This window comes from Salmo salar, chromosome 10 (assembly GCF_965601325.2).
Source record: "Salmo salar chromosome 10, fSalSal1, whole genome shotgun sequence".
Lineage (NCBI taxonomy): Eukaryota > Metazoa > Chordata > Actinopteri > Salmoniformes > Salmonidae > Salmo > Salmo salar.
In genome coordinates, this window is record NC_138300.1 from 112,450,379 (window position 1) to 112,462,688 (window position 12,310).

General features: G+C 43.9%; 1 protein-coding gene across 1 annotated transcript in view; it reads left to right on the forward strand.

The window, feature by feature from the left end:
* Positions 1 to 12,310, forward strand: part of asz1 (ankyrin repeat, SAM and basic leucine zipper domain containing 1) — a 58,164-nt gene that overhangs the window by 39,894 nt on the left and 5,960 nt on the right. Inside the window, exons 6-11 of the mRNA XM_014125639.2 lie at positions 5,601 to 5,712; positions 6,137 to 6,271; positions 7,683 to 7,804; positions 8,497 to 8,569; positions 10,637 to 10,693; positions 10,902 to 11,014. Coding sequence (XP_013981114.1) covers positions 5,601 to 5,712; positions 6,137 to 6,271; positions 7,683 to 7,804; positions 8,497 to 8,569; positions 10,637 to 10,693; positions 10,902 to 11,014 — 612 coding nt within the window. The remainder of the gene's footprint in view (positions 1 to 5,600; positions 5,713 to 6,136; positions 6,272 to 7,682; positions 7,805 to 8,496; positions 8,570 to 10,636; positions 10,694 to 10,901; positions 11,015 to 12,310) is intronic.

A 12,310-nucleotide genomic window follows, 5' to 3' on the forward strand; every position in this document is an offset into this window, starting at 1 on the left:
CGTGTGTATTTGTCTTTGTCTTATCCCGTGTCTTATCCCGTGTAAATAACCAGTCTTTTTCGTGTATATCTTAATCTCACTTTCTGTCTATGAACTAAACTTTCCTGCAACCCGCCTCATCCAATGTGGTACGGATGTGCTGTTTTCGTTCCTTATAACTGGAACTTCCATCAGGAGCTAACCAGATAACTAGCTACTAGTCTTTGTTAGCTACGGCTAGCGGTCTTCACCTTTTTCTCGGTCATCAGCCGGCCACCAGCCAGCCTTAGCTCGGACAACACCTGCCAGTCTGCACAGCGCGATATCAACTCACAGCATATCGGACTGCTTCTCTCTACCATATCACCGGATTCCTGCTGCTCTGGATCATTACACTGGATCATGGCAGCTAGCTAGCTGAAAACGAGTGGCTACTGTTAGCTAATGCCTCTGTCCCAAAGCAAGCACCAGCTAGCTTTGAGCTAGTCTCGAGCTAGGCCCATATACCAGCTAATTCTAGGGCTACAATACCTCCTTTGCCAACTGGCCTGGACCCTTTACTGTCGACACGGAGCACCGCCGATCCATCACGACTGGACTGCCGACATGATCGCCCGATGTGGTCTCAACAGGCTATCTGTTACGATGTCGCCGAAGAACCGTACACAAGCCCCGGCCCGCTAGCTTTTCTGAACGCTGTGTCCCCTGCTCGCCTAGCGTAGTAGTGACTACCGAATGGCACCCTGACTCAGCTATTGCTGCTCTTTTGACCATATGATCACTCGGCTACACAGCTGATGCCCCCTGGACTGTTTCAATAACACAGTACCTCATTTTGTTTATCTGTCAGCCCCAGCCTCGATCTCAGGTCCTGTATGTACCTAACTGACCCGCTCTGCCCATTCATCACCATTTACCCGTTGTTGTCTTAGCGCTCCTGATCAACACCTGTGATTGCTTTATGCCTCACTCTAATATAAAAGCGTCCCACCTTGCCCAGGGAGGTTAAAGACCATTGCTGACTGCAGGAATGTCCACTGAACGATTCAGAACATCAATAATCATATTTCTCTTGGTAAAATGTATTATATAACATTTCCTTAAGTCTTCATACCCCTTGACTTATTCCACATTTTGTTAGTCTGAATTCAAAATTGAATAAATGTATTTTATTCACACAATACCCCATAATGACAGTGAAAACATGTTTTTAGAATAAATAAAAAAAGTTTTTAAAATGAAATACAGATATCTAATTTGCATTGAACAAAAATATAAACGCAACATGTAGTGTTGGTCCCATGTTTCATGAGCTGAAATAAAAGATTCCAGAAATTGTCCATACGCACAAAAAGCTTATTTCTCAGAAATGTTGTGCCCAAATTTGTTTACATCCCTGTTAGTGACCATTTCTCTTTTGCTAAGATAACCCATCTACCTGACCAGGTGTGGCATATCAAGATGCTGATTAAACAGCATGATCATTACACATATGCACCTTGTGCTGGGTAAAATAAAAGGCCGCTATAAAATGTGCAGTTTTGTCACAAAACATATGTCTCAAGTTTTGAGGAAGCGTGCAATTGGCATGCTGACTGCAGGAATGTCCACCAGAGCTGTTACCAGAGAAGTTAAAGTTAATTTCTCTACCATAAGCCTCCAACCGCAGACCACGTGTAACCATGCCAGCCCAGGACCACCACATCTGGCTTATTCACCTGCGGGATTGTCGGAGACTAGCCACCCGTACATCTGATGAAAATGTGGGTTTGCACAACCGAAGAATTTCTGCAGACTGTCAGAAACAGTTTTATTTCAATTGACTGATTTCCTTATATGAATTGTAAGTTCGTAAAATCTTAGAAATTGTTGCATGTTGCGTTTTTATATTTTTGTTCAGTGTTTACTGAACTTTGTAGAAGCACCTTTGGCAGAGGTTTGCCTGTGCTTAGCTCTATTCCCTAAAAAAAAAATCCTGAAAACTCCTTAGTCCTTAACGACTACAAGCCATAGCATGATGCAGCCACCACTATGCTTAAAAATATGGAGAGTGGTACTTGAGTGTATTGGAATTGCCCCAAACATAACACTTTATATTCAGAACAAAAATTAATAGCTTTGCAATTTTTGGGGGCAGTATGTAGTGCCTTGTTGCAAACGATGCATGTTTTGGAATATTTTTATTCACTCAGTCAATTAAGTGGAGTAACTACAATGTTGTTGATTCATCCTCAGTTGTCTCCAATCACAGCCATTAAAATCTGTAATTGTTTTAAAGTGACCATTCGCCTCATGGTGAAATCCCTGAGTGGTTTGCTTCCTCTCCGGCAACTGAGTTTGGAAGGACGCCAATATATAAAGCTAGTCAAGGAGAGGGATATTAATCCAGATGCTTATAAGAAGTCCCGCTATGCCCTCAGACGAACCATCAAACAGGAAAAGCGTCAATATAGGATTAAGATAGAGCCAGTGTAGTAGGATTCAGACGCTCGTCGGATGTGGCGGGGCTTGAAAACTATTACGTACTACAAAGGGAAAACCAGCCGCGAGCTGCCCAGTGACGCGAGCCTACCAGATGAGCTAAATTCGTTTTATGCTCGCTTCGAGACAAGGAACACTGACACATGCATGAGAACACCAGCTATTCCGGACGACTGTGTGATAATGCTCTCGGTAGCCGATGTGAGCAAGACCTTCAAACAGGTCAACATTCACAAAGCTGCGGGGCCAGACGGATTGCCAGGACGTGTACATGCGTGGACAAACTGGCAAGTGTCTTCGCTGACATTTTCAACCTCTCCCTGACCGAGTCTGTAATACCTACATGTTTCAAGCAGACCACCATAGTCCCTATGCCCAAGGATGCGAAGGTAACCTGCCTAAATGATTACTGCCCCGTAGCACTCATGTCAGTAGCCATGAAGTGCTTTGAAAGGCTGATCATGGCTCACATCAACAGCATCATCCTGGATACCCTAGACCCACTCCAATTCACGTACTGCCCCAACAGATCCACATATGACGCAATCTCAATGCCCTTTCCCACCTGGACAAAAGGAACACCTATGTGAGAATGCTGTTCATTGACTACAGCTCAGCATTCAACACCATATTGCCCACAAAGCTCATCACTAAGCTAAAGACCCTGGAACAACACCTCCCTCTGTAACTGGATCCTGGACATCCTGACAGGCCGCCCCCAGGTAGTAAGCGTAGGCAACCACACGTCTGCCACCACGCTGATCCTCAACACTGGGGTCCCACAGGGGTGTGTGCGTAGTCCCCTCCTGTACTCCCTATTCACCCACAAGATTGTAAGCAAGACAAAGGAGCTGATCGTGGACGTCAGGGAAAGGCGGGCTGAACAGGCCCCCATTACCATCGACGGGGCTGTAGTGGAGCGGGTCGAGAGTTTCAAGTTCCTTGGTGTCCACATCACCAACAAACCATGGTCCACACCAAGACAGTCGTGAAGAGGGCACGACAACACCTTTTCCCTCACGGGAGACTGAAAAGATTTGGCATGGGTCACCAGATCCTGAAAAACTTCTACAACTGAACCGTTGAGAGCATTGCCTGGTATGGCAACTGCTTGGCATTTGACCGTAAGGCGCTACAGAGGGTAGTGCGTATGGCCCAGTACATCACTGGGGCCATCCAGGACCTACAGTGAGGGGGGAAAAGTATTTGATCCCCTGCTAATTTTGTACGTTTGCCCACTGACAAAGTAATGATCAGTCTATACTTTTAATGGTAGGTTTATTTGAACAGTGAGAGACAAAATGACAACAAAAAAATCCAGAAAAACGCATCTCAAAAATGTTATAAATTGATTTGCATTTTAATAAGGGAAATAAGTATTTGACCCCCTCTGCAAAACATGACGTAGTACTTGGTGGCAAAACCCTTGTTGGCAATCACAGAGGTCAGACGTTTCTTGTAGTTGGCCACCAGGTTTGCACACATCTCAGGAGGGATTTTGTCCCACTCCTCTTTGCAGATCTTCTCCAAGTCATTAAGGTTTCGAGGCTGACGTTTGGCAACTCGAACTTACAGCTCCCTCCACAGATTTTCTATGGGATGTGCTTCTTCTTGAGCCACTCCTTTGTTGCCTTGGCCGTGCGTTTTGGGTCATTGTCATGCTGGAATACCCATCCACGACCCATTTTCAATGCCCTGGCTGAGGGAAGGAGGTTCTCACCCAAGATTTGACGGTACATAGTCCCGTCCATCGTCCCTTTTGATGCGGTGAAGTTGTCCTGTCCGCTTAGCAGAAAAACACCCCCAAAGCATAATGTTTCCACCTCCATGTTTGACGGTGGGAATGGTGTTCTTAGGGTCATAGGCAGCATTCCTCCTCCAAACACGGCGAGTTGAGTTGATGCCAAAGAGCTCCATTTTGGTCTCATCTGACCACAACACTTTCACCCAGTTGTCCTCTGAATCATTCAGATGCTCATTGGCAAACTTCAGACGGGCATGTATATGTGCTTTCTTGAGCAGGGGGACCTTGTGGGCGCTGCAGGATTTCAGTCCTTCACGGCGTAGTGTGTTACCAATTGTTTTCTTGGTGACTATGGTCCCAGCTGCCTTGAGATCATTAACAAGATCCTCCCTTGTAGTCCTGGGCTGATTCCTCACCGTTCTCATGATCATTGCAACTCCACGAGGTGACATCTTGTATGGAGCCCCAGGCCGAGGGAAATTGACAGTTCTTTTGTGTTTCTTCCATTTGTGAATAATCGCACCAACTGTTGTCACCTTCTCACCAAGCTGCTTGGCGATGGTCTTGTAGCCCATTCCAGCCTTGTGTAGGTCTACAATGTTGTCCCTGACATCCTTGGAGAGCTCTTTGGTCTTGGCCATGGTGGAGAGTTTGGAATCTGATTGATTGATTGCTTCTGTGGACAGGTGTATTTTATACAGGTAACAAGCTGAGATTAGGAGCACTCCCTTTAAGAGTGTGCTCCTAATCTCAGCTCGTTACCCGTATAAAAGACACCTGGGAGCCAGAAATCTTTCTACTTATTTCCCTCATTAAAATGCAAATCAATTTATAACATTTTTGCCATGTGTTGTTCTGGATTTTTTTGTTGTTATTCTGTCTCTCACTGTTCAAATAAACCTACCATTAAAATTATAGACTGATAATTTCTTTGTCAGTGGGCAAACGTACAAAATCAGCAGGGGATCAAATACTTTTTTCCCTCACTGTATATACTAGGTAGTGCCAGAGGAAAGCCCAAAAAATTGTCAAAGGCTCCAGTCACCCAAGTCTCACAGACTGTTCTCTCTGCTACCGCACGGCAAGCGGTACCGGAGTGCCAAGTCTCTGACCAAAAGGCTCCTTAACAGCTTCTACGCCCAAGCATGCTGAACAATTAATCAAATGGCCACCCGGACTATTTACATTGACCCCCCCCCCCCCCATTTGTTTTTACACTGCTGTTACTCACTGTTTGTTATCTATGCATAGTCACTCTACCCTTACCTACATAAACAAATGAAGTCGAGGAGTATGAATACTTTCTGAAGGCAGTGAAATTTCGTTACCAAAGTGCATTTTCACCCATTCTAGGTAGATAGGGTGGACACCCTATTCATTCTATTGTAATTCCCAGGTCTCGTATGACATCCCTGATGCTGGCATCCCGGGACGGCTACAGTCAGGTGATCAACCTGCTGTTGTCTCATGGGGCAGAGATCAACTCCCAGGATGAAAATGGGTACACGGTAAGGATGCCTACCTGGTGTAATGCGTGTCTCACATAAGCGGACACTTTCGTTTTTACTTTTATACATCAGCCTTCCATGCGTCCCAATAATCTCTCCTTTTTCCAAAAGTGTGGACTTGTTCACTTCCCTTGGGACATAGTTTGAAAGCATTAACAAGCATTTCGCTACACCCGCAATAACATCTGCTAAATATGTGTACATGACCAATAACATGTTATTTGAAAGAAAATGACTGGTTTAGGAAATATGGTGGAAACTCCCTCCAGCCCATGCTTACAACAATCAAATGCTTTTACATTCTCTTGATTGATTCTAACTGTGATTGATAGTAATGATTGGTGACACTGTTGTTATTAATAGTAATTAGGATGCCGCTAGACATTGATAGTAGGTGATGACCTGCTGTGACCTTTGGCCCCAGGCCTTGAGTGTGGCGGTGCAGTACGGAAGAGAAGAGGCCGTCCTCAAGCTGCTCCAGCTGGGGGCAGACAAGACCATCAAGACCAAAGCAGAGAAGAGTGCTGCCGACTTGGCCAAGGTCTTCAAGCGACCACAGGTAAACACAACCAGTAATTATATTATTTATACTGAACAAAAATATAAATGCAACAGTTTTAACGATTTTATTGAGTTATAGTTCATATAAGGAAATCAGTCAATTGAAATAAATTCATTAGGCCCTAATCTACGGATTTCATGACTGGGCAGGGGCGCAGCCATGGGTGGGCCTGGGAGGGTGTAGGCCCACCCAGCCAATCAGAATGGGCTGGCATGGTTACACGTGGTTTGCGGTTGTGAGGCCGGTTGGACGTACTGCCAAATGAACATTGAGTTCTCTGGCAACAGCGCTGGTGGATATTCCTGCAGTCAGCATGCCAACTGCACGCTCCCTCAAAACTTGAGACATCTGTGGCATTGTGTGACAAAACTGCACATTTTAGAGCGGCCCTTTATTGTCCCCAGAACAAGGTGCACCTGTGTAATGATCATGCTATTTAATCAGCTTCTTGATATGCCACAGCTGTCAGGTGGATGGATTATCTTGGCAAAAGAGAAATACTCACTAACAGGAATGAAACAAATTTGGGCACAGAGAAATAAGCTTTTTGTGCATATGGAACATTTCTGGGATCTTTTATTTCAGCTCATGAGACATGGGGCCAACATGTTGCGTTTATATTTTTGTTCAGTATATATTATCAAGAGAAAGAGTGCTTCTGATATAGCCACGGTGTTCAATTCACCACATGTAGAACCAACAGAACCCCACAGTCACAACTTTGTTTCCCACACAGTTTGTCAAGTACATAACTCTGGCACCAAAATCTGGTGTTTAAACAACCACAGGTACAGTAAAACCAAACACTAACCACAGCCACAAATTTACCACACTATGAAATGGTAGTCCTGAGGCGTGAGACTAGTGCCATCTTCCCCTTCTCTTGCAAACATTATATCAAATACACGGAGTGTACAAAACATTAGGAACACCTTCCTAATATTGAATTGTACCCCCTCAATTCGTCGGGGCATGGACTCCACAAGGTGTCTAAAGCGTTCCACAGGGTTGCAGGCCCATGTTAACTCCTATGCTTCCCACAGCTGTGTGAAGTTGTCTGGAAGTCCTTTGGGTGGCTGACCATTCTTGATACACACAGGAAACTGTTGAGCGTGAAAAACCCAGCAGCACAGCAGTTCTTGACACTCAAACCGGTGTATCTGGCACCTACTACCATACCCCGTTCAAAGGCACTTCAATCTTTTCTTTCCCATTCACCCTCTAAATGGCACACATACACAATCCTCGATGTCTCAAGGCTTAATAATCCTTCTTTAACCTGTTTCCTCCCCTTCATCTACACATGCTGAAGTGGATTTAACAAGTGACATCAATAAGGGATCATAGCTTTCACCTGGTCAGTCTGTCATGGAGAGAGTTTTGTATATCTGGTCTTCTTCCCCCGCAGATTGCCAGGATCCTGGCATCCCCAGGCAATGCCCTCACCAACGGGCAGGTAACCTCGAAGGAGGAGACCCTCTTCAAGTTCTTCAAGAGGGACTCCGATCTATCTGCTGACTCCAAGGAGAGGTGAGACCATTGCTAAATCTCAATTCATCTTCGATTCCTTACATCCTATATCCTCTTCTCAACCGTATTGGAGGAGGTAAAAGGTCCCTCCCCTCAGGAGTTCATTTACAATTCGTTTTTAGGAGATGACGACAGAGGATGCGAGGAATCGAGGTAAGATGAATTGAGAAAAGGCCACAGATCAGTCAGTGGAGGCCAGCCGCCGTGATTGGTATTTGAGGCCCTCTAGTGGACGTAGAGTTAAGTGTCCCATGCCATGTGACCGGTTTTTAGACAAAACAAACATCTAGGGACTAGCTGCTAAATCTGCACCATAATGCTTTAACATATTTAGTCTTATGTGTTTGACAGTTGAAGATTCAACGTTTTCATTTGGATTGTTTAATCTGTCAATGTTTATCTGTTCTGAAATATTTTAGGCGTCCGACTTGGCTACGTGGGGTTGATGTAGTACGCTCTTAAACCTATTTATGTATTTATTTATTGCTTTTATTTAACCGGGGAAGTTATTGAGAATGCATTACTTTGAAAGCATAAGCAAACTGACTGATTTTACAAATAATGTTGAGTAGGTGATTTAATGATTTAAAGGTTGATTTGTTGATCAGTGATTCTGCACAGTTGGACTGCAATGTAGTCAATCTCAAATGCGCCCATTCACTTTTAAAATAACGACCTTGAACCTCTCCTAGTCTGGCCAAACTGTGTGACATCGAGCTGCTTCTGCACGGACTCAACCTGGAGTACCTCTCTGACATAATGCTAGTAAGTAGTGTACTGCTTAAACACACACACACACACACACACACACACACACACACACACACACACACACACACACACACACACACACACACACACACACACAGGAGTACCTCATCCTCACTGTGGTTGGGCAGTTTTCAGATTTTCATACCTCCTTCATGCCATATCCCAGCATATGGTATTATCAAATACCTGTCCAACCCTACTGCTGGCTTATTGATGTTGAGCAGGCAGGTGTAAAGACTGTGTCTAACTCTGGAGTGATTGGGGTAAAAACTATACTGTATGAAGCTCAGGTTGGGGCGGCGGGGGTGGATTGATATTTTCATCATTAGATCAAATAGACATACCGGTAACAAGTAGCTACACAACACAAACACATACTGTAATCTGTTACCGGTATTAAAAAAACAATACACATACCTGTAGCTACACAACACAAACACATACTGTAATCTGTTACCGGTATTAAAAAACAATACACATACCTGTAGCTACACAACACAAACACATACTGTAATCTGTTACCGGTATTAAATAAATACACATACCTGTAGCTACACAACACAAACACATACTGTAATCTGTTACCGGTATTAAAAAACAATACACATACCTGTAGCTCCACAACACAAACACATACTGTAGTCTGTTACCGGTATTAAAACAATACACATACCTGTAGCTACACAACACAAACACATACTGTAATCTGTTACCGGTATTAAAAAAAGACACATACCTGTAGCTACACAACACAAACACATACTGTAATCTGTTACCGGTATTAAAAAACAATACACATACCTGTAGCTACACAACACAAACACATACTGTAATCTGTTACCGGTATTAAATAAAAATACACATACCTGTAGCTACACAACACAAACACATACTGTAATCTGTTACCGGTATTAAATAAATACACATACCTGTAGCTACACAACACAAACACATACTGTAATCTGTTACCGGTATTAAAAAAATACACATACCTGTAGCTACACAACACAAACACATACTGTAATCTGTTACCGGTATTAAAAAACAATACACATACCTGTAGCTACACAACACAAACACATACTGTAATCTGTTACCGGTATTAAAAAACAATACACATACCTGTAGCTACACAACACAAACACATACTGTAATCTGTTACCGGTATTAAATAAAAATACACATACCTGTAGCTCCACAACACAAACACATACTGTAGTCTGTTACCGGTATTAAAAAACAATACACATACCTGTAGCTACACAACACAAACACATACTGTAATCTGTTACCGGTATTAAAACAATACACATACCTGTAGCTACACAACACAAACACATACTGTAGTCTGTTACCGGTATTAAAAAAATACACATACCTGTAGCTACACAACACAAACACATACTGTAATCTGTTACCGGTATTAAATAAAAATACACATACCTGTAGCTACACAACACAAACACATACTGTAATCTGTTACCGGTATTAAAACAATACACATACCTGTAGCTACACAACACAAACACATACTGTAATCTGTTACCGGTATTAAATAAAAATACACATACCTGTAGCTACACAACACAAACACATACTGTAGTCTGTTACCGGTATTAAAAAACAATACACATACCTGTAGCTACACAACACAAACACATACTGTAATCTGTTACCGGTATTAAAACAATACACATACCTGTAGCTACACAACACAAACACATACTGTAGTCTGTTACCGGTATTAAAAAAATACACATACCTGTAGCTACACAACACAAACACATACTGTAATCTGTTACCGGTATTAAATAAAAATACACATACCTGTAGCTACACAACACAAACACATACTGTAATCTGTTACCGGTATTAAAACAATACACATACCTGTAGCTACACAACACAAACACATACTGTAATCTGTTACCGGTATTAAAACAATACACATACCTGTAGCTACACAAATGCAGTTTGTAAATGATAGTACAATATCTGTTCAGGCTGTGGGCTGGTTTGCAAGTTGTCAGATCGTCAAAGTAGTTTTTCTTCTTTCCGTAGGAAAATGACATCACTTGGAGCTACCTGGTAACCATGGAGAAGGATGACCTGGAGAAGGTATGACACAACTCTTTATGTCAGTCTGTCAGCAAGCTTCCAGGTTTTTCTGAAATCTATATGGTTCCTGGAATCAGTACGGAATTAGCATGGAGGGAATCCTCCAACTGAGAATGCTCCTACCAGGATTTCTGAAAAACCTGGGAACTTTGGGAACGTTTTGGGAATTTTGCAACCTGAGTTACCAGTATGTTGCATTCTCCCCCAGATTGGTATCTCCGACCCAGAGGACCAGCAGAAGGTTCTGAGTGCAGTGAAGGAGATGCATCTAGACCGGGTCGACCTGGACACTGTCGACCAGCTGGAGAACATAGACAGCGGGTAACATTAAAGTACAATGAAGAAAATTATTATTTTGAGCAATTACTTCCAGGTCAAGCACAATAACATATTTTCTTGACACATTATATATGCAACACAAACACCTACAGACTTACATTACATACTGTACACAGTCCATCCTCCAGCACATCACTGGAAGTCATCTGTCAGACTGACCTAAAGCATCTATCCCCCTGTTATTCTCCCACAGCCTCCTATAGTCTCCCACAGCCTACCTCCTATATTCTCTCCGAGCTTCTGAGAGCAGTCCTAATGGTTTATTAAATGGGGCCGTAATGATTTGTAAGGTGAGAGGCGATGGAGTGAAATCCTCTCTTTCACCCCCCCCCCCCCCCCCACCCCCACCCCCCTCTCTGTGACTGATGATAGGATAGCTCTCAGGCCAAGCGGTCATGTCTGCCTGCAGCCACTCACGTCATGAATCCTGAAATGTGATGGCCATGTCCTCCCCTGTACTGTAGTGTTAGGGCCAGGGCTACAGGGGTACTTTTACTGAGCCTTTAAATCCCCCAGGAGTAAATCCTCTGATGGCCACACTGTAAACATTAAAGCACTAGATTACCACATCCCTTATGCTTTATGCTCATCCCAGGACCTAGTGGCCATGTTCTAGTTGGCCTGGGATGTTAGATGGCCTGGGATGTTAGATGGCCTGGGATGTTAGTTGGCCTGGGATGTTAGATGGCCTGGGATGTTAGATGGCCTGGGATGTTAGATGGCCTGGGATGTTAGATGGCCATGTTCTAGTTGGCCTGGGATGTTAGTTGGCCTGGGATGTTAGTTGGCCTGGGATGTTAGATGGCCTGGGATGTTAGATGGTCATGTTCTAGTTGGCCTGGGATGTTAGTTGGCCTGGGATGTTAGATGGCCTGGGATGTTAGTTGGCCTGGGATGTTAGATGGCCTGGGATGTTAGTTGGCCTGGGATGTTAGATGGCCATGTTCTAGTTGGCCTGGGATGTTAGATGGCCTGGGATGTTAGATGGCCTGGGATGTTAGATGGCCTGGGATGTTAGATGGCCTGGGATGTTAGATGGCCTGGGATGTTAGATGGCCTGGGATGTTAGATGGCCTGGGATGTTAGATGGTCATGTTCTAGTTGGCCTGGGATGTTAGTTGGCCTGGGATGTTAGATGGTCATGTTCTAGTTGGCCTGGGATGTTAGATGGCCTGGGATGTTAGATGGCCTGGGATGTTAGATGGCCTGGGATGTTAGATGGCCTGGGATGTTAGATGGCCATGTTCTAGTTGGCCTGGGATGTTAGATGGCCTGGGA